Source organism: Eurosta solidaginis, chromosome 1, assembly GCF_040869045.1.
Source record: "Eurosta solidaginis isolate ZX-2024a chromosome 1, ASM4086904v1, whole genome shotgun sequence".
In the NCBI taxonomy this organism is placed as follows: Eukaryota; Metazoa; Arthropoda; class Insecta; order Diptera; family Tephritidae; genus Eurosta; species Eurosta solidaginis.
In genome coordinates, this window is record NC_090319.1 from 363,358,106 (window position 1) to 363,381,074 (window position 22,969).

Genomic DNA, 22,969 nt, shown 5'->3' on the forward strand with positions numbered 1-22,969 from the left:
CCCTAAAGATTTCCGTAATATGGGCATTAGTGATGTTTGTGTGTGTGTGCTAATTTTGAGCGATCAGCTGTTAGTTGCGCTACTTGGTAAAGTTTACAATGAGTTTGACTAACACTCTCGTTGCTGGGGGTACAAACAACTTGGCCTATATCTGCTCTGAGCATTCAGTCCAGTGTTATGTGAACTGCTTCCCAGAACATATAAACATAGTTTCATTAATAAAACGATGAGCCTAAACCAATTCAATAATATATGTATATACATATTTGACAATAACTTTATTATTTATTTCAAAAATAAAAAATTTGCAATTAGCATAGTACGTACAATCAAAATTCGTTTAAGGAAAATCTTATTAAAAAATACTTAATGTATATATATTACTTAAGTAATTTAAATAAAATTTAATTCGTAAAAATGATTTCTGATCTGGCATATAAAATTAAAGAGCATGAATGGAAATCTGCGTTTAAAAATTAAAAATTTTGGTATGTTTTTTATTTTAGGTTTTAGTCAAGCAACTTTAAAAATTTTGTTCAACAATATTTTATCATCTATACATACATACAACTCATATTCACGCACACATTCATACACACGATCACAACTGTATACTCCCCCAACTTTTTTTATTTACCTACTTCTAATAAAAAATTATATGATAATTTTTAATAACTAAACACTAGCAAATCCCCCGAAATAAACAAAGTAAACTCACAATATGCTTTAAAGTATATATAAAAGAAATATGTAACTACTTAGTGCTATAGAAATCTGTCATAATTTGTTTTATTATAAGTAGTGGTGCATTTTTTTTTTTTTCTGTTTTTGATGTTTTTTGTGTTATTGTACAGCGTGCTATTTATTGGACTGGGACAATATTTAAAAATCTTATAACTCTTGGAAAGCCCTTTTTGATTTTTTAGAATACAAATATTATACAATATTCCTCCTCCGGGCTTTATAATAACGGAGTTCAGAGTTTTGTGTATTTGACGTTGGAAACGTTGCTATAGTAAATATATGCTACGGATCGTGAGCAACTTTTTTCATATTAAATTGTATCTCTCATCGCTCTTTCTTTTGTTTTGACGTGCCAGATATTGAAAAAATAAACTACGGCTTTTTGATGTTGCGTTTTTGCAATGACATAGCAAATGCAAAGCCGTGTATTTTGTTAGTGTACTTTAAAAAATATGCTACGAAAGTTTGCAATGCAATTATGTAAGATCTTTTGCACAAAATTCTGAGCTCTGTTAATTAAATAAATGTATGGCATTTCCTTTTTCATTTTTTTTTTTTTTGGATACTCGATAATTCGAGAGCATAGCTTCTAGCGCGATTCTTGAACCTGGAAATATTTGCAAATATCTGTTCTCAACATGCATTGGCAGCATTATATATACAGCTTACGATTTCCTTTCGAACACAAGCGAAAATTGTGAGACGCAAGAGAACGAGAACTCAGTTTCTAACGAGTTTCTCCAATCTTGACGTTCTCGCAAAACTCGCAAGCGAAGTGCAAAAAATTGCCTCTAAACCGGTGAATGGTTTAAAGTTTGAGTTCTTACAGTGTAGTAAATCGGATTGTGAAAGAAGTTCTTGCTTGCATCTGAGCTAGTTTTATATTTCATTGAATGGATTTTATTGGTCATTCCAAATTATCTCGCTCCATATAATTGCGCACAATAATATTTTCCCAGAAGTCTTCGCATAACTTTACGCGGCTAGGAATAGATAGAAAAATAGTTCTTAGGACTGATACGATGCCTCCCATAGACATCGGCATTCAGCTGGCCTCATGAAGAAGCGTATCACCTCACTCATTAATATGACTGTTCAAAAATGCAGCACAACGAAAGAGTTTGTGGTATGAAGCTCAACTTCTCGGAGAACATTCAAAATTTAGTAAAGATTTTGTTGCATGTAGGCACGATAAGCATTACCAGACGCAGTCAGCTACCGCACTGCAGAAAAATTAACCAGAGATTTAAACCACGAGCATACTCCATGGTCGCACGTCCCCGATATGGTCAGCAAATATGTGACGATCATACTTTCCAACAATCGAGAAGATGGTTGCATAGCTCATTCGAATGAAAGCAATTATAGAACTCTCGAGTGGGGAGTCCTTCAAAAAGAATAGCGCAGTATGACTTTAAAAGTACCTATGTGTGCATACAGAATTTCCTTAATTCACAAAACATCTCCCCCAAAAATAAAAGGTTGCATTTTCACTAGTTCAGGGCTTCAGTTTAAGTTCCGATAGTCCTTTATAGAGACAGTGGTTGAAAATTTTTGAAAATGTTTATCAAATGGCAATTAAGGGAAGGAGAAGTGGTAGTACAAAACTCCAATATATATTGAAGACCCCGTACGCTCTCTTACTTTTCAAAACCAGTCTCAATTTTATTTCTTCCTTGAAGAATTTTTAAAGATAAAATAGTGACTGAAGTTGGAAACAATACTCGAATTGTCGGGGAAAGTGGCTATTCGATTAATTGAAGCTGAGCGATTATTACAATAAATTTAGCCGACGTCAGCGATTGCCCTAAAAACCGTGTAAACGGTAAACCGAATAATAAAATAGTTTTAAATTTAAAAGCCTTCATATTTAAACAAATTTTTATAAATTTAGTATAGTATATAATTTTTTTTTTAATTTATAGAAATGATGATGTATGTACAGCAATGAACAAAAAACTAACAGTGTAATTTATTCGCCAATTAAATTCTTTCTTTTGTTTTGATATTTTAAGAAAAAACGTCTATGAATTTTTATACTGAAACTATGGAAAACTACCTTGAAAACGTTTTCGAAAAAATTCGAAAATTCGGGAAAACTTCGAACTCTTTATTTTGCGCCCTCTGTATTTTTATTTGTGTATGCAGTTTTGTAGCCCAATCAATTTTGGTCTAACAAAGCATAGTTATTGGTCTTTTAACACTCGCATTGATTTTTGAAATTTTTTTTCCGAAGTGAGTTAAAATTTTTTTCCATATAAGAATAAAAATTCACATTTTGTATGGGGAAAATCGTAAACAACCTTCGGAAAAAATGCGAATTTTGATAGATCTATAACTTGTACTTTTTCTGACTAAAATTGATTGCGAACAAAAATGCATCCTCAAAAAAATGTAGAGAGCTACAAACAAAATTTTTCGGAGTTTTCGAATTTTTTCGAAAACGTTTTTGGCGTTGGTTTGTTTCGTTTCAGTTGCAAAATTCATGGAAGTTTTTTTCTTGAAATAACAAAAATAAAGAAAAGAATTTAATTTCGAAATTTGATAAAAGCTGCTGCTGCTATTTTTCTGTTCGCTACTGTGTCTTAGTACGATATGATGTCTTCTCTTGTTAAATTTGTTTTAGAGATGACCGGTTTTCATTCTGGATTAACGCCGGCATCCGGTTTTTGTAGGTATGACGGAAAAGCGGTCAAATAGACATACATCACGTCTTTACTGTGTCAGAAAGTCAACCCAGCTCTAAAGAAATCTTATATTATGTGCTCTTGATTTTTAGTAAATCATTTACTTAAAAAAAATATAAATACATATATACATACACATATGTATATGTAATCCCCCTCCCATGTTTTCTTTTAAACCCTAGGACCTTGTACTTCGCCTCTATACTTAACATTCCCTTTTTATCTATCTCTCTCTCACTCTCTCGTACCACGCACACTCATTCGCTCTTCGTTAATTTCACATGATTATTATTTACATCGATCAAATGCTTCATCTGATCACCCTGCGCCAACAAATGATTTGTTGGTTGACAGCCCATACCTCCCGCAGCCGCAAGTAATGCTCGACCGGCAATCGAGCCATTCGCATGACCATTGATATAACCATTTGCATAACCATTTTTATGACCATTTGTGAGTCCTTTGGCTGCGGCGGCGGCTGCTTCTGCTTTGCGCGTATTATAAGTTTTCCGATAGAAATTACCAAACAAATATAAAAAGATAATTGTATTACCCACAAAGAAGAAAGTGAGCGCGGGCGGCATATTACAACCCTTGGCTGCAACCATAATCATATAGCCCAAAATCAATACGAATTGTATCAGTTGTATGGTGGTCATATACTTCTTCCACCACAAGTACTTCTGGTATTGTGGTCCCATAGCGGCAACCATATAATAGAAATACATAATAATATGTACACCAGAGTTGAGTATACCAATAATGACGCCTTGTTCACCTGAAAAAAATTAAATAAATTTTAGAAAATAATCATATTGGACCTTATGCACAAAAAGCGAGCATTTGCTTAGGGATCTTCTTGGGCCTCATGTATAAAAAGCGAGCATTTGCTTAGACTAGATTTTCCGGTTGTGTTTCTGTTGCAGAAACAAACAAGTCACCTTTTACCTTAAAACTCGAGTACGAACGAACGCTTACAACTTATGCATGAGGCCCCTTGTTTTCTTTACAAAAAGAGAAACCATTTAATTGAGTATTCGAATTTGTGCAAACGCGCTCTTTTTATGCATCGTTGTGTGCTCACTTACCTGGCGCATACTTGAGATAGCCCCAAGAGAAAAGGGCTGTTATTGTATGATGGTAGACATGCAAGAATGATACTTGATTTTGTTTTTTGCGCAGCACAAAGAATGTCGTATCCAGCAAATCGATGATTTTCGAGAAGAAATAATACCAAGCTCCAGAATAAAGCATCAAATTCTGTTCACGGTTACGTACGATCTCGCATTTTTTGGAAAGTATAGAAGCGACTACGTTACTTTCATTAATAGACTGCAACAGATAAGAGTAGAAATAAAAAAAAAATATAACAATTGTGAATGTCAGCGATTCTCGCTTCGGAGTAACTTAGTAGTTTTTCGGGTCATGAGGATTATTTAAGGGCTATTTTAGAAATTGTTTTAGAAATAATTTGGGCGCTGTTTTCAAAGTACTTTGGGATCGTATCGGGTATTTCTTATGGGATCATATCAGGTCTGTTAATCGTTTCGGAACTGTTTCGGGGCTGTTTCAGGATTAAGGATCATGTCGAGACTATTTCAATATAATTTTATTTATTTAGTTTTATTTTGTAACTATTTTCGGTAAATCATTCAAGGTTCGAATCGAGCTCAAGGCCAGAACAATAGTTTTTTCTAAAGATAATTATTGTTATTTTTTAATTTTTCTAAATTTGAAAAGTTGTATTTTGTTTTTGGAATAGTAAGTAGAAAATTTTTTCAGACAACCTGCCATAGCTGCGCAGATAGATCCATTTCGAAGGGTGCTAAGCCTTCATCATCAGTACGCTTTAGGCATGCTGCGCTAACCATTTAGCTATACAGCGGTGGTTTGTTTGACTGGCAAATTTGCTACTTCTATTCCTTTTTACCAACTATATTTATTCAGTGTTGCGCCATCTGGTGCAAATCACTGATAATGCTGGATTTTGTTTATTGTCAATTACTTTGTTTGACATTCCCAAGTGCTCAAGGTTTATTAACAATTGTTTTTGTTTTCATCGGCCTATTGATAAATCATTCAAGGTTCGAATCGAGCTCAAGGCCAGAACAATAATTTTTTTCTAAAGCGTACTGATGATGAAGGCTTAGCACCCTTCGAAATGGATCTATCTGCGCAGCTATGGCAGGTTGTCTGAAAAAATTTTCTACTTACTATTCCAAAAACAAAATACAATTTTTCAAATTTAGAAAAATTAAAAAATAACAATAATTATCATTAGAAAAAAATTATTGTTCTGGCCTTGAGCTCGATTCGAACCTTGAATGATTTATCAATAGGCCGATAAAAACAAAAACAATTATTTTCGGTAAAATTTCGGTATTCTCTCCGGATTACTTTGGGATAATTTGTAGGCCGCTTTTGGATCATTTCGAAACTATCTTCGAATCACTTCATAACTGATTTCGAATCAACTTGGCGGCCACTGTGGTGTGATGGTAGCGTGCTCCGCCTACCACACCGAATGCCCTGGGTTCACACCCCGGGCAAAGCAAAAGTTTTGTTTTTCAATTAGAAGAAAATTTTTCTAAGCGGAGTCGCCTCTCGGCAGTGTTTGGCAAGCACCCCGAGTGTATTTCTGCCATGAAATGCTCTCAGTGAAAACTCATCTGCCTTGTATACGCCGTTCGGAGTCGGCATAAAACAAGTAGGTCCCTTTCCTCCAATTTGTAGGAAAAATTAAAAAGGAGCACGACGCAAATTGGAAGAGAAGCTCGGCCTAAAATCTCTTCGGAGGTTATCGCGCTTTACATTTATTTACATTTATTTTTTTTTAAGAATTGGTATCTTTCTGAAAGAATTTTTGTTTGATATGTGGTTCAGATTTATGTTCAAGCTATTTACGAAAAGTGTTCAGCGTACAACTTATAAATGAAATTTGATCTTTTAATTCGTCGAAATTTTGTGTTCTAACTATTTTCTGACCGAATAGCGGCTCAGTTATTGGCTAGTTTGTTCATTCGTGGTATAATCGGTAGAGTGCTTGCCTTATATTAAGAAACCTCTGGTTGAATTTTTTGGACAATTAGCAATTACTTTTTTGGGCTGATAAAAATTTCACTTTTGTATAAGAACGCTTAAAAATAAGATGGAACAAATTACTACGTGATGCAGATCTACGGGCCAGGTAACAGTTGTAGGACTTTTCGAGGTAAAAGAAGTTAATTTTTTTACTACTCAAAACGTTCATAGAACATTCACTATGTACATGAAATATCTAATAGGCAGATGTGGTATTCCTAAACATTTAGTACAGCAATTCAAATTTTGTTTGTTATTTTCCAAACTAATCCTAAATTCTATGCTACTTAGCTAACCTTTTCGATGGCCTCATTAAAAGCGCATGACAACTTTAAACTCATAAATAGTGTTAGTAATTGCTTCGTTTTTTAATTAAATTTGACTAATTTTAACCTAAACGTACTATAAGCTAATCTCCGCCTTCCAATTGGAGTATGCTAATTTTATTGTTGAAAATAAATTATTACTTTTAGAATTATGAGTGTCATTAAAATAACAAATTTGCTAAACTTTTTACCCACATGAACTCTGACTTAAAACTGCGGCTTTTTACAGCGCAAATAATTTCACTAAACATAGACTAAAGTGGGTATCATAGAGAACCTGGTACTCATAAAAGTTGGAGTAGTCTTGAGACCGTTATATTACCACATACATACCTGCTTACAAAATATGAGAGAAAATATGAAAATTTTCAAATTTACATACATATACTTACCGTACGGCACATCCACATTGAGAAACAAACTTGAAATGCATTGTAGATCACCATTACTTTCTTCAAATCATATGGTTTGCGATCCCTCATATAAGCGGGTCCTATTTTAAGAACAATGATCAAATAAAGTGCTACAATAGAAACAACAGGAACGGGTGAGCTCATTAAAAACCAACTGTCCACGGTTTCATCTGTAAATAAGATGGCACAAATTATTCGAAACTAATTATTGTTAATTAAGGTTATTATTATAATTATATTATCTAAGAACTGCTAACATTCATAGAAAGTAATGTTTGTGTTATGCGTGAAATATATCCGCGGTAGGTATGCCTGCCGTAAAAGGTGACTAAAATTCAAATCCCGTTCCTGGGTTGCGCGCTAGACATGGGACCTTCCACGTAAAACGCTTTCCAATGAAACATAGCAACAAGCCTCGGATAAGAACCCTTTTTTTTCTGATGACGACCACAGCAAACGCTTAACATGACATCATTTTAAAAACCATTATTTGAGTGAGTGTACCTGGAATATAATGCCTTTTTGTGGAGGTCTCTGAGAGTCTTTTCATGCTTCTTTTCTTTATACGGATGAGTTCTTAAGTTCCGGATTTTTTCATAGGGCTTACGGGGATGAGTTCGTAAAATCATGTGAGTTGGGGCTTTCAATCAGACGTTAGTTGGGATGCCCAGGTTTTTGGATATTCAGCAGACTCTGTTTCTTCAGCATTTCATTTTTCTCCTTTATGGCAAGTATTACCGCCTCACTATGTAGATGATGTTCTGAACACAAAAGAAAAATCTCGTGGCAGTTTGACAGGCCTGCAGTATGTCTATTTTAGGTTCGGCGACCATAATACGACCGACACATGCAGAAGACCTTCGGTTCAAATATCTAATTCATTAGGTATGGCGCGTGATGCTGCCATGCCCAGAAGTCGCGCAAAAGTAACTCGGACTCCGCTAAATTGGTGGAACGAGGAAATATCGGAGGATCGTAGAAAATGCCAAAAGGTATGGCGAAGGGTACAGAGGGTACGCTCATCGCCACGATATGATGAGCTACACAATACCTACATAGCCCCAAGAACGGCGCTTAAAAATGCTATAAAAAAGAGCAAGAGGGTATGCTTCCAGGAACTGATGGATAGTGCCGATCTTGATCCTTAGGGATTGGCTTACAGAATGTTGATGGCGAAAATTAAAGGGCGGATATCAGAACAGCCTACATGCCCGATACTAATGAGAAGAATCGTAGAAACTCTTTTTCCGACACAAGATTACTGGACCTAGCAAAGTGAGGACTTCGAAAGTATGGATATCCCAGAAATAACAGAGCAGTAGGTACTGGATGCAACACAAAGAGTTACGGATAGTAAGTCTCCAGCACCGGATGGAGTGCCAACTATAGCCCTTAAATCAGCCATAAAGTCTAGAACATCGGTATTTAAGGATTTCTTCAACGTTTGTTTTCAAGAAGGCGTCTTGTCCCGCTCATGGAAACGTCAAAGACTGGTTCTTTTACTGAAACCTGGTAAGATGCCTGTAGTGGTAAATAATTTACCTCTATTTTATTTTAGTAAAAATCAATTTTATTTAATAACTCTTAAAATATGTTATTATTTCTTTTATTTTTTGTTTTTATTTATACCTTTATATTAAGTCGCTTTCATGTTTATCCCCTCGTTTCCATACGAATTTTTGACCCACGGAAAAGTCTTTTTCGGTAACTTCCCGTTAAGCTAGACACTTGATTAGAACATAGTTCAGATATGGGAGACGTTACAATGAAAATGAAAAAAAAATCCGCTAGGTGGCGCACGGATCGAGATATACAGAAAATTAATTTTAAAATGGAAATTTTGCGATCGACTCTTAACTAACTTCTCGGTGATCCAGAGACTTGAAAATTAGCGCATCGTTTGCGAGTCTATGGCACTACAATTCATGAAAAAAAAATGCCGCCAGGTGGCAGACGAATCGAGATAAACGAAAACCCTGAAAATCCCTGAAAAAACGCAGGGAATCTTGCGATCGATTTTTAAATAACTTCCCGGTGAGCTAGAGACTTGAAACTTTGGCCGTTAGTCAGAACTCCGTGACAATGCAATATTTTATCAAAAAAATTCCGCTAGGTGGAGCATGGATCGAGATATTAGGAAAATTAATTTTAATTTGGGAATCTTTCAATCAATTATTAACAAACTTCCCGGTTACCTAAAGACTTGTAACTTAGCACATAGTTCGCGACCTGGTGACAATACAATTTATAGAAACCAAAGTTCCGCTAAGTGGCGTGCTAATTGAGATAACTACAAATCCCTGAAAAACGAGGGGAATCTTGCGATCGATTTTTGAGTAACTTTCCGGTGAGCTAGAGACTTGAAACTTGAGCCGTAAGTCAGAACCTGGTGACAATGCAATATTTGATCAAAAAAATTCGCTAGGTGGCGCATGGATCGAGATATTAAGAAAATTAATTTTGATTTGGGAATCTGTCAATCCATTTTTAACTAACTTCCCGGTGACCTACAGACTTGAAACTTTGCACAAAGTTCGAGGCTTGATGACAATACAATCTACAGAAAACAAAATTCCGCTATGTGGTGCGCTAAGTAAGATAACTACAAATCCTTGAAAAACGAGGGGAATCTTGCAATCGTTTTTTGAGTAACTTCCCGATGAGCTGGAGATATGAAGCTTGAGCCGTAAGTCAGAACTTGGTGACAATGCAATATTTTATCAAAAAAAATTCGCTAGGTGGCGCATGGATCGAGATATTAGGAAAATTAATTTTAATTTGGGAATTTTTCAATAAGTTTTTAACTAACTTCCCGGTTACCTAGAAACTTGTAACTTAGCACATAGTTCGAGACCCGGTGACAATACAATTTATAGAAAACAAAGTTCCGCTAAGTGGCGTGCTAATTGAGATAACTACAAATCCCTGAAAAACAAGGGGAATCTTGCGATCGATTTTTGAGTAAATTTCAGGTGAGCTAGAGACTTGAAACTTGAGCCGCAAGTCAGAACTCGGTGACAATGCAATATTTGGTCAAAAAAATTTCGCTAGGTGGCGCATGGATAGAGATATTAAGAAAATTAATTTTGATTTGGGAATCTTTCAATCCATTTTTAACTAACTTCCCTGTGACCTAGGACGTGAAACTTGGCACACAGTTCGAGGCTTGGTGAGAATACAATTTACAGAAAACAAAATTCCGCTAGGTGGCGCGCTAACTCAGATAACTACAAATCCTTGAAAAACGAGGGGAATCGTGCAATCTATTTTTAAGTAACTTTCCGATGAGCTGGAGATATGAAACTTGAGCCATAAGTCAGAGCCCGGTGACAGTGTAAAATTTTAATCAAAAAAATTCCGCTAGGCGGCGTATGGATCGAGATATTAGGAAAATTTATTTTAATTTGGGAATCTGTCAATCCATTTTTAACTAACTTCCCGGTTACCTAGAGACTTGTAACTTAGCACACAGTCCGAGACCCGGTGAAAATACAAGTTATAGAAAAAAAGTTCCGCTAGGTGGCGTGCTAACTGAGATAACTACAAATCCCCGAAAAACGAGGGTTATCTTGCGTTCGATTTTTGAGTAACTTGCCGATGACCTAGAGACTTGAAACTCGGGCCGTAAGTCAGAACCCGGTGACAATGCAATATTTTATCAAAAAAATTGCGCTAGGTGCCTCATGGATAGAGATAACTAGTTTTAAATTGGGAATCTTGCAATCGATTTTTAGCTTACTCCCTGAAATATAGTTTAAAACTCGCTGACAGTGCAATGTTTGATCAAAAAATTTTAGCTACGTAACGCACAAGTCGAACTATTAGAAGATTAGGCCATACGTTTATGGCTAGACTCCTGAGTGTTGCAGGCGTTGTAGAATTCCACCTCGTTGAAGGGCCAACTTACGTCCTTGCATACTTTTAGGCGTACGCGATTTTCACCACGATTCTTTTAGATTTTCAGGCGTATGCGAATTTCACCACGATTTTCACCTGTGCAAATAAAGTAGCTGACAAACGAGGTGGAATTCCCTTGTTATGATGCACATTCACCAGCAATGAAAATTCACCACATCATCAATTGTGTTGAACTTACTTTCTCAGCAATTGTGATCATATTCACCAACAACGATTGCATTGCACTATCCGGAGTCGCCAATTATGAGAATAAGCGCCAACAAGAATCATTCACCACATTCATCCTCTTTGTCCAACTCACCCGCTCCACCAATATCAAGAACATCGAACAGCTATAATAATTCACCGATTTACATGTAGCATACGTACATCTTTCTACAGTCACCTAAGCCGAATATAGATATAGACGTAGTACGTCCGAGCAACGCCAAAGAACGGCGTTAGGAATTACTTAAATTACTAATCAAAGTTGCAATAGCCTTTTTGTAGGCAGTACTAAAAAATTGAAAATGATAAGATGATAAAATAATTTTAAGGACTATCTTTATATAAATGGACCAAGAAATAGAAGGCAATTTTTCCTTTAATACAGACATAGTCGTGTTGAAATTTGACTAAAAAACATTAACAGTAGCTCTTGTAAAAGAATTTTGGGATTTAAAATTATAAAGGTAGAGCACGTGTTTAAATTTTAAAGTACCTGGGCGACCGAGCTTTGTTCGGCAACGTTTCGTTGTGCTGGCAACGTTTCTTTTTTTTTAATTTCGAATAGGTGGCAACCTTAAATGACAACCCTACTCAAAAACGTCCCTATTGTAATGCGGAGTGAAATACCTTTCGTTTGATACCCATATCGGCATATCTCATGCAATTTTTTTTCATTTCGAATAGGTGGCAACCCTAAACAGCAACCCTACTCGAAATATCCCTATTGTAATGCGGAGTGAAATACCTTTTGTTTGATACCCATATCGGCATATCTTACGAAATTTTTTTTAATTTCGAATAGGTGGCAACCCCAAATGGCAACCCTACTCAAAAATATCCCTATTGTAATGCGGAGTGAACTACCTTCCGTTTGATACCCATATCGGCATATCCCATGCAATTTTTTTTTTATTTCGAATAGGTGGCAACCCTAAATGGCAACCCTACTCAAAAATGTCCCTATTGTAATGCGGAGTGAAATACCTTTCGTTTGATACCCATATCGGCATATCTCATGCAATTTTTTTTTTATTTCGAGTAGGTGGAAACCTTGTGAAACATTCTGAGTGGCAACACCTAGGTAGAAAATCTTAGAAGGTGATACATTATCTCTGTGCCAAATTTCATTTAAATCGGTTGAGCCGTTCCCGAGATCGTTCGGCTATACAAACAAACAAGAATTGCTCGTTTAAAGTTATAAGATAATCAATTAGTTAAACCCAAGTACATGGTTTGCCTTAAATTGAAAGATTGCGCTCCACCTTTATAGTTTTAAATCCCAAAATTCTTTTACAAGAGCTATTGTTAAAGTTTTTTAGTCAAAATTCAATATGACTATGTCTGTATTAAAGGAAAAATTGCCTGCCTTCCATATTTTGGTCCATTTATATAAAGGTAGTCCTTACAATTTTTGTATCATCTTTTTTTATATTTTACAACTCAATGAAAATTTTTGAAAGAAACATTTGAATGTTTGTTTGTTTTAATGGTGTGTTCAATTTGTCATTATTATTTAAGAATTCATGAGCTTAACACCGGCTTATAATAATTGAATATTCAAATGTTATGTTTTTCTAAGAGAAACTGAAAGAAATGAAGAAACATTTAACATCGCAATATGCCAGTAAATGTTTCTTTCTTTATGTGATGATATTTATTGAGCTTATTGGCCCAACAACAAAAAATCAACAAAAGTTTCTTTCTTTCTTTCAGTTTCTCTTAGGAAAACATAACAATTGAATATTCAATTATCATAAGCCGGTGTTAAGCTCATGAATTCTAAAATAATAAATAGAAACATTTGAAAATAAATATTTGAATAACTTGAGAAATATTAAAACAATTCAAAGTGAAACATGACTTAAGTTGTATTAAAGTTAAAATAACAAGAACAATACAATAAAAGTACCCCACAATGCCCGACCAGCCATCTTCATACAGGCCACATTGTATGTTGGATTCAATTAGTGAGCGTCTGCAGCAGACTCTGGAAAGCCCAGGTGGCTTGTCAAATAGTCAGTTTGAATTTCGAAAATCTAGATCAACGATAGATGCAATACAAACAGTCATCAATATAGCCCGCGGAGCCATAACCGGAGGCCAAAGGAAGCTCTGTGCTCTGATAACTTTGGATATTAGAAAGGCTTTTAACACCGCGAACTGGATGCAGATAATGACAGTGCTACGAAACTTTGGCACACCTGCTTACCTGCTCAGAATAATTGGTAGCTATTTAAGCGACAGAGTACTCTTTTTTGATACGGATGAGGCGCTAAGAAAGCACAACATCACGGGCGGTGTCGCTCAGGGATCTGTTCGGTCCAACACTATGGAATGCAATGTATGACGGTGTGCTACAAACCGACATTCCCGGAGGCACGGAAATTGTCGGATATGCAGTTGTGGTAGTAGTAGTGGCCAATAAACTTGATCTGCTCCAAGCATATGTAATGACGCCGTGGGAAGAATAAAGGAATGCCTGGCGAACATGGGGCTGAATATGGCTAGCAATAAGACAGAAGTGGTTTTGGTGAGCTCAAAGCGGGCTGTGGATGAGTTAGTCCTAACCATAGGAGATTACCATTGAAATTCAAAGCCTTTCTTGAAATTACTCCTAGATATTACATTAAGATAACATTGACTCCAAACTAACTTTTAAGGAGCACTTCAGGGCGGTGGGGGAGAAAGTTTCTAGAGTTAGTGGAGCCCTAACGCGAATAATGCCCAACATCGGCGGCCTAGGTGAAGCTACTCGTCAGCTATTATCCAACGTAACTAGCTCGACAATATTATATGCAGCACCAGTATGGCACGGATTTAAAATGGTCCACCAAAAAGACAGACTAGTAGCCTACCTTATTACTGCTATACGAATAGCATGTACTTATCGGACGGTGTCCGACGACGCGATTCATGTTTTATCCAGGAAAATCCCAGTAGATCTACTCTCAGGTAAAATGGCCGATTTGTATGGCATTGGAATCAGCCGACCATTTGAAGATTCTAAGAAAAGCGCAAGGTCATGAACAATAGTTAGGTGGCAAGAACGATGGAAAGAATCGAAAAAAGGGCGCTGGACCTTCATACTAGTTCGGAATATGGCGGAATGATACGAGCGAAAACACTGCGAACTAAATTACCACCTCACACAGATATTGAGAGGGCACGGCGGCTTCAAGGAATATCTAAATAAGCGTGGGATAGAGCAGGATCCTTTCTATCCACACTGTGCCTACGAATTGGAAAGCGCAGAACATGAAATGTTTCACTGCCCTCGTTTTCACGACGAAAGACTCTCTGTACACAAAGTTTTTGGAGAGGAGCCTTTCATTAGGAATTTAGTTCCCCGAATGTGCGGACAAATATATTGTTGTTGGACTGCTGTGAGCAAGATGGCTTTTATAGTTATGGCGAAATTGATGCATGATGAAAGGGAGCGCAGAGAAATGCGGATACGAAGTAGTGCCGACTAAGTCGCCTTCCCCCCCCCCCCCCCCCCTGATGTTATGCCTAACGGCGGCCCCACGGGGTGCGGACACATTAACAGGAGTATCCCGATTTCATTTTGCCACTTGAGGGTAGTACGCTACCCTTACGTTCGGCGACCATATTCAGGGCCATATTACGGCATTCAAAACCTGTCTCTCTTAAAGCTTAACTCTAGCATTAAACTGAAATTAAAATCAGGCCTATGCTTCAGTAACTTGTAAGAAATACTTTTTAAAAACTGAAAATTTATTCGAATTTTTTTTTTGTAGGTTTCCTGACTTTTGTAAATTTATGAAACGACTGCTTCTATAAATGAGCTCTACTTTAAAAAATTACAAAACTTGCGGAGGCATAAAAATTATCGAAGTATCAAATCACGAAATTAAGCAAATTATACATCAAAGTTATGCAATTACATCAAACCACAAACACTGATCACAATTATACTTACCAACACCCTTTGACAGACCAGAAATGCGCTCATTGAAAATTTTAATATATGTCGCCATTTTCGCAAGTATAGTATTTCGATCTACAAGTAAACAAAAAATTTAAAAATAATTACATTTTATTTAAAAAGTAAAATTTTTTTGTATTATAAATTTTTCAGAGTTTTTGAAAAACTAAATAAATATCAAATGTCCATGAAAATTTAACAATTAAAATCTAATGAATTTTTCGGTTTTTTGAAACTCTTTTGTTGTATTTTTTTAAACAGATCCAAGCATAATTCAAGTTTTATTTATTTATATTTATTATTTTTTTATTTTGAACACACCAAAAAAAAATTTTTTTGCTTTAATTAAAAATGTTTTTTTGCTGTTTTTCTTCATTGTTCTTTATTTCGTAAAAAATACAGTTTTTTTGGCGAATAAATCCTTAATATAAATTAATTTATTTGCATCACGTTTATAGTTTATTTATCCAGTTAGATGAACACTATTAATGATTAAAAGCAAAATTATTGAATGAAATGTCACTTTTTTTTAATTTTTTCAATTTCAAATTCATAAATAACGATATATCACATTTGTAACTAGGCACAATATATATAATCGGTAACCACTTGCCAATATTTCGAATAGTTTTTTTTTCAAGAGCGTCTGAGCGTCGAGTACTTCACAGCACGAGCGCGTTTACAATTCTAATAGCAAGTGCTTTATAAAAATCTGTGCTAATAGTTTTTTTTTTTTCTTTGATTTTTAGCAAACAAATTTACAGACAATTTTACACATATACATACATTAGGCCGGGTCGATTTGTGGGGAGGCAAAAAAATCGCCCATTGCTCTGTGAAAATGGTATTCTAGGGATCAAAATAAGAAAATTTGCCGAAGGAACCATACCTCTAAAACGAATTCTGATGCCCTCCCCTTTGGGTCGTAGGGGCAAATTTTGAAAAATCTCACTTTGAAATGCCTATTTTTTTCTTTTTGGAGTTTATTTTTCTCTTTAGAAATTTATTTAGTCAGAACATATGTAAATGAAAAAATGAATTTAACTTAGTAATAAAAAAGAAATTAAAAAAAAAATTATTAGAAAACCAAGGCATCACTGTGATGCATTTGCATGTCGTAAACATAGTTGTGTGGGTTTTTTATTCAACCGATGAAATGAAGGTATCACTGTGACACACTTGCAGATCGTAAAATTGCTTGTGTTGTTTTTTTTTAAGCCACCAAAAGACACAGCAGGTAGAATTGAAATTGCCCCTACCCAAAAGTTCGACCCAAAGGGGGGGACATCAGAATTCGTTTTAGAGATATGGTTCCTTCGGCAAAGTTTCTTATGTTGATCCCTAGAATACGATTTTCACAGAGCAATGAGCGATTTTTAAATCAACCCGCCCTAACATACATGATACATAGCTTTACATGTGTGTTTGAGCGTACCAGGTTAATAGTGAGTTTATATGTCAAAATAGTCAAATGCATAGCTAAAATTATAAGCGTTTAAAAATGTGTGCTTTGAATATTGAATTGGGTTTTGAAAACCACAGAGGATACATACATACATACACACATAGAAACATTCAGGCTTAAATATGTTCTAATAGTTAGCATGCAACAAGTTTGATGGAACAAAATTATCTCATAGAAACAAATTTTTTGTAGATTCTATTGGAATATTGTATGATACGCAGAGTGATAAAAACAAAAAAGCAAAAATTGTGAATGAATCAAATATGTATGTGTATGATTTTTACATACATAAATACAGTCATATGTTGATATTACTTACAACGTAATTGTGCACACGTAATTGGAAAATGCCAAATATAACTTTTGAATGAAAAGTATACGCAAATTTATATATAGATATAACAAATATTCAGACCAAACAATCTACACTGAAAGAAAAAGACTGGTAAAATCAACCGAAATACGGGTCGATTCAACCGAAATTTCTATCAATTTTTATCCATCGCAACAAGATGTTGAATCAACTGCGCACAAATTGTTGATTCCTAATTGACCGTTTTAGTAGTCAAATGAACAAAAAAGTTGTTGCGACAGCTTTGTATGAAAGTACCTATGTTGCGGCATTTGCAAGGCAAATGAGTTATCACTGAGTTCTTTTCATGGCAGAAATAGACTCGGAGTGCTTGCCGAACAGTGCCGAGGGGCGACCCCGCTTAGGAACATTTTCTTCTAATTGAAAAACCTTATTTCTAAAATTTTTATGTTGCTTTTCACGGGGTGTGAACCCAGGGTCTCCGGTGTGGTAGGCGGAGCACGCTACCTTCACACCACGGCGGCCGCCATATGCATACTTAAATATGTGCATACATATAGTACACAGCATACATAAGTACAAAGTAGAGAGCGTAAAATTCTCTTTGAAATTTGCTCATATATTGACTGTAGACCGCTGTTGAAATGACCAGTGAGATCAGTTGTGTTAACAAAAAAATCAGTTAGATTGATTAGGAATGTGCCAATTTTATAGAATTTTATTAACTTAAAAGCGACAATTTCTCTTCTGTTGAAATGACTAAACTAATTTGCTCGCTTGACAAAGAACTCGGTCGAAATAACCATAATTCGATCAATTTCACCAAATCTCCGTTAAGTCAAGAATAACATAACCGGTTTGTTGATTTTACTAGCACTATTTCTTTCAGTGTAATATAATTATTAATTTTTTATTTTTTTTTTTTGTTGTAATAGAAATATATTTTCAAAATCGGGTAAGTTTGAGTGTAATTGGAGGGCTTTTAATAAATCAAAATTAAAAAAATTTTAGTTCTTCCAAACTATTTTTTCAATTTTAAAGAGATAAAAACAAAGTTTGGAGTTAAGTAAAACGTTGCTGTTTTTTTATTTGAAATAGCTAAAAAGGGCGCATATCTTGAAGCTTGTTCCGTAGACGTGCCAATTAGATTGGGCGAGATTAAGAGAAGGCGAGAGCTGTACATGATCGACCAAGCGGGAAAGGCGTGGCCCAAGCGCGATGCTGTAAACTGTCGAAGATTATGTGTAGGTTTTACAACCTTAGACTAACAAAGTTGCTTCTATTATTAAAAAGAGAGGACTGTAGCCTCATGGCGGGTATTCTGACTGAACACTACCTTCTGGCGTCACATGCCTTTAAATTATGTTTGGTAAGTGATATCAGCTGTTGGAAATGCGTGGAGGAGGTAAGGAACGAGCACGCTTTGTTACAGCCGTCAGATTTAGAAGCAGCAAATAGCATAACCTAACCTTGCTGCAAAATGGAAAATTTTCAATTTTTTTTTTTAGTTTTTCATATATATAAAGAAAGTTTACAACGCAGAGAATGCAGTTTTTTCTTATCGATTCCGAATTCGTAAAAGATATGAACAGGGCCCGTATTACGTGTTACGATACGTGATCGAAAATCATTTTTTAAATCACAATAGCTCTTGAAAGGTAGATCGGATTAATGGCATATTTGAACTAGCGGGAAATAGTGTTCGTTAGATCCATTCTTTATTATAAGTTTTAAAACAGGTTTGACAGTTGCATAGTTATTGCTTGAGTCAAAATGGTTTTCAGTCACTGGTCGTAATACGTAATGCGGGCCCAGAATTTAAAATGTAGATTTTTATTTCCTTAATATTTTTTTTTTTGTATTTTGTAAATATGAACAGACTTTACAATTTAGGTTTGATGCTTTGAAACTAAAAAAAAATTTATTAAGAGCTCGAAAAAAGATTACAAAAACGTTTTTTGAAATCCTAAAAGATACGAACAACATTTAAAAGCAGAAAAAAAATTTTAAAATTTTCGTTTCTTTTTTGTAGCGGGTTCTGTCAAATTGGTTTTTTGATTTAAAGAATAAAAAAAAAAAAATTCAAAACTTTTTTGAGTTTTTCAAATATACATATATATATATGGGGAAATCTTTGTCAAATCAGCCACCCCCTGTCCATTTCACTTTTGGAAAAAAATTTGTTTGAGCACACGAATTTGAAATTTGACATCGGATTCTTGTTTATCGACCCCCACAATATTTCTAATAAGTAACTTGGTCATTATTATTGAGGAATTATATTTTTTTCGATCATTTTTTACTAAAAAATGGCACTTTTTTGCGAGATTGCTCACTTTAGACAGTTTTTCCCAGGTTAAAAAACTTTATTTTTAAAAAAACACCTAACGGCATAAAGAACTACACTTCTTGGCGAATTTTTTCGTGTGCTCAAAAAATTTGTTTCCCCAAAATTTAAATGGGCAGGGGGGTGGCTGATTTGACAAAGAATTCCCCATATATAAACAAAGTTTAGAACGCGGATTTATATGGATGTCTTATTCGTAAACTATATGAACAGAGTTTACAATATAGATCTGGCTTTAGAATTAGAAATTTTGCCATTAAATTTGAATAAAAAATCACAGCTTACATATTTATGTATCTTCTGAAATATTATAATAAACAGAAGTCAGAACGTAGATTCATAAGTCTTGAAAAATTACAAAAAAAAATGTTTGTACATGCAAATGTTTTCAAAACGTTATTAAGTTGTTAAAAGATATGAACAAAGTTTACAGCGTACATTAATACTAATTTTAAATTTGATTTCTATTAAACAGTTTTTTAATTTTTTATTACAAAATTAAATTTATTTTTTTAATTTTCGAAACTTTTTTGAATGCTCAAAAGATATGAACGAAGTTTTGGACGTAGATGTTTAGCACTTTGAAATTGGACTTCTATAAGACGGTTATTTGGTGTTTTTGAATTAAGTATTGAAAAAAAAGTTAATTTTCGATACATTTTTGAATTCTTAAAAGATATGAACAAAGTTTAAAATGTTGACCGATAGAGCTTTGACATTGATGTCTACAAAATTCTTATTGGATTTTTTTCTTTAGTATTAAAAAAAAAATTTCAAAATGCTCAAAACTTTTTTGAATGCTCAAATGAACACAGTTTATCTTGGGGCTGCAAAACTGTTAAGTGTTCAGTTCATGAGTTAAAATTAAAAAAAAAAACTTTAAACACTTTTGAAACTTTTTCAAATTCTTAAGGAAAAAAGTTTAGAACGCAGGTTAAGGGCTTTGAAATTAACTCGTAGATAATAATTGTTTCAAAATTAGAAATATTTCAATATATAAAAATATTGGTACTAAAGATTGTGAATATTGGACACAAATGAACTTAAGGTATATAAGGGTAGCTCCAGGAATGTTAATTCTGTAACCTTTATTCATACAAAATTTGAAAAAGCTGTATAAACCTTTTTGTTTGTTTCGGAATATAAAAACTATAACAGTAATTTTATTATAAAATTTTCTTTTGTTAGTCATCTAACGAACGCAGTTTCATAAATTTCATAAGCACTCCTGTATGGTACACTCCAAACAAGTTGTAATGCCGTTAGAATTAATGCAGATCGCCTAGAGCGACATTAAATTCGGCCACGCCTGCTTTCTGCGGATCATTCCAGAAAACTTACATAAGCTTGTTTATGCCATTGATCCCCTCCTTAGACAACACGTTTTTTCATTAGAATACCAGAGAAGCACGAATAGGACGAAATTTCTACACTAGGCCCACAGTCTCCAGCCGTCTTCATGAATGGCTCCAAACTTAAGGGGCAGTTGGAATTTGTATCTGCTTGGAAGATAAATGACTCTCTTTAAGTAGAGGGCTGCCGAAAATAACAGGGTCTATCAGGAGGAATCAGCAAAAAAAAACCGAAACTCATGGCAATTTTCTATGACATGCAAGCACTTGAGATTGAAGTTCAGAAAATTACGTTTCATTATAAGTCATAATAGCAGAATTTTCATTTAAAATTCGGGAAATCTTAATGCAGTTTCCGAAAATTAAAATTCACGCTATATTGCGTGCATAGGCTAGGTGTAAGGTTGAACTTGCCAAGCAGTAAAGAGACCACATCGAAAAAAAAGGGTCACGAAGAAGTGAAGATACCTTACGCCACTTATGGACAGTTTCCATCAGGAACTGATGGGAAGGAGTCGATAGGAAGTGGTCGGTTTTGTTTACATCCCTTTTGTTTTATTACAAAGGGAAAAAAAGGATTTTCCTTCATGGAATATTCATAACCTTGACAAGCAATAGCATGTAAAATTTATACACATTTATGCCTTCAATTAATAATACGCGTAATCTATAAAATTATCGATGTATATTGGAACGATTTTCCGTCATTCCTTTTCAAACTTTGGTTTGAGACATACCGGTTTCGGCGTTGTGTTGATTTTTGAAATTATCCTTAACTAAAAATTACGTTTAATTGCCACTTTTTTTTTGGAAATGCCCATATAATATATTGTGAAACCGATTTTTTTTTAATTAAACACCTACACAAAACATCTCTTTATTCCTTTTGAACTAATTGTTCTATTATTTTTATGCTTGAATTAATTAGTTAAACATTAAAACTAATTAACTAAAAGTTAATTTAAAATAATGAAAAATACTAATGCGTTTTACGAGTATTTTTGTAGAACTATTTTAAATTAACTTTGTAGTATATCCCGTTGAAAAGCTAATTTCTCTCATTGAACTCCCCATAATATTAAACAACAATTAAGAAAGTCAAAGTTCGGGTGAAAGCGAACATTATACACAGCTGTGTACTTGGAAAGCGTTTGCTTTGTGTGGGTAATAGTGCTATAAGGCTGTGCAATAATACATATTTGGTTCTATTCTCAACTCATTTTCGTTTAAAAGAAGCAAAAAGGATACAGAGGCTATTACTAATCAACTTAAGGGGGCAAAAATACAGTTCCCCTTCAGATATGGGATTTCCCTACAAAAACCGTTTATTTTAAAATAAAGATAAAAACAGAACAATAAACATACTAAAAACACAAGTTCTTTTGTACTAAAAAGCATTATTGCTCGTTAAGGGTAATTTCAGAGCCAACAGTTCTAGCTATGAAAAAAATGTTTATGCCAAAATTTCGTTCAGATTGGTAGATTTTTGTTCAAATTAGGTTAGGTTAGGTTGAACTGGCCGGTCCATGAGGACCTCACATGGACTGATTGAGTCCGTAGTGTTACCAGAAATTTGTTTTAACGACCAAACTGAAAAACCCTATCAAAAACCAGGAACTATGTTATAACATTAACTCCGTCCTCTTGGCAAATACTAGAAGCTTCCTAGGACTTTAGCCACTTGCTGCTTCTAGATCTGACAGCTCTATCACTCCTAATAGCTGGAGTCTTAGCCTGGCAAGTGCTTTCCTCCTTCAACCCGCACTTCCTACATCTGCTTTCACTGACCAAGCCTAATTTAAAGGCATGTGACGCCAAAAGGCAGTGTCCAGTCAGACTACCCGTCATGAGTCTACAGTCCTCTCTTTTTAATGATAGAAGCAACTTTGTTAGTCTAAGGTTGTAAGAACTACACATAATCTTCGACACTTTACAGCCCCGCGCTTGAACCCACGCCTTTCCCGCTTGGTCGATCATGTGCACCTCTCGCGGTCGGCGCTCAAGCTGCCCCGAGGCACCGTTCGACTTATGCCATTAAAATTATTTTGGAAAGAGTAACAAAAAAGAGGGCCGATGACGCCTACTTTCGAAATTTGTCTATGTTTTGTTCTTATCTCAGCTGTAATTATATACCATAGTTAATGCAAACTTTGTTAAGGTTAGACCTTTA

General features: G+C 34.9%; 1 protein-coding gene across 2 annotated transcripts in view; it reads right to left on the minus strand.

Moving 5' to 3' along the window:
* Positions 1-259: 259 nt before the first annotated feature.
* bond (james bond) overlaps positions 260-22,969 on the minus strand; it is a 63,582-nt gene continuing 40,872 nt past the window's right edge. Inside the window, exons 1-5 of one of the 2 annotated variants that reach the window (XM_067762840.1) lie at positions 15,936-15,990; positions 15,317-15,397; positions 7,231-7,421; positions 4,520-4,763; positions 260-4,209 (exon numbers count right to left, since the gene is read on the minus strand). In XM_067762840.1, the coding sequence (XP_067618941.1) occupies positions 3,689-4,209; positions 4,520-4,763; positions 7,231-7,421; positions 15,317-15,374 (1,014 nt within the window). In that variant the 5' untranslated portion in view covers positions 15,375-15,397; positions 15,936-15,990 and the 3' untranslated portion in view covers positions 260-3,688. Of the gene's footprint in view, positions 4,210-4,519; positions 4,764-7,230; positions 7,422-15,316; positions 15,398-15,935; positions 15,991-22,969 lie in introns of those variants that run through there. The other variant, XM_067762839.1, reaches the window with a different exon arrangement.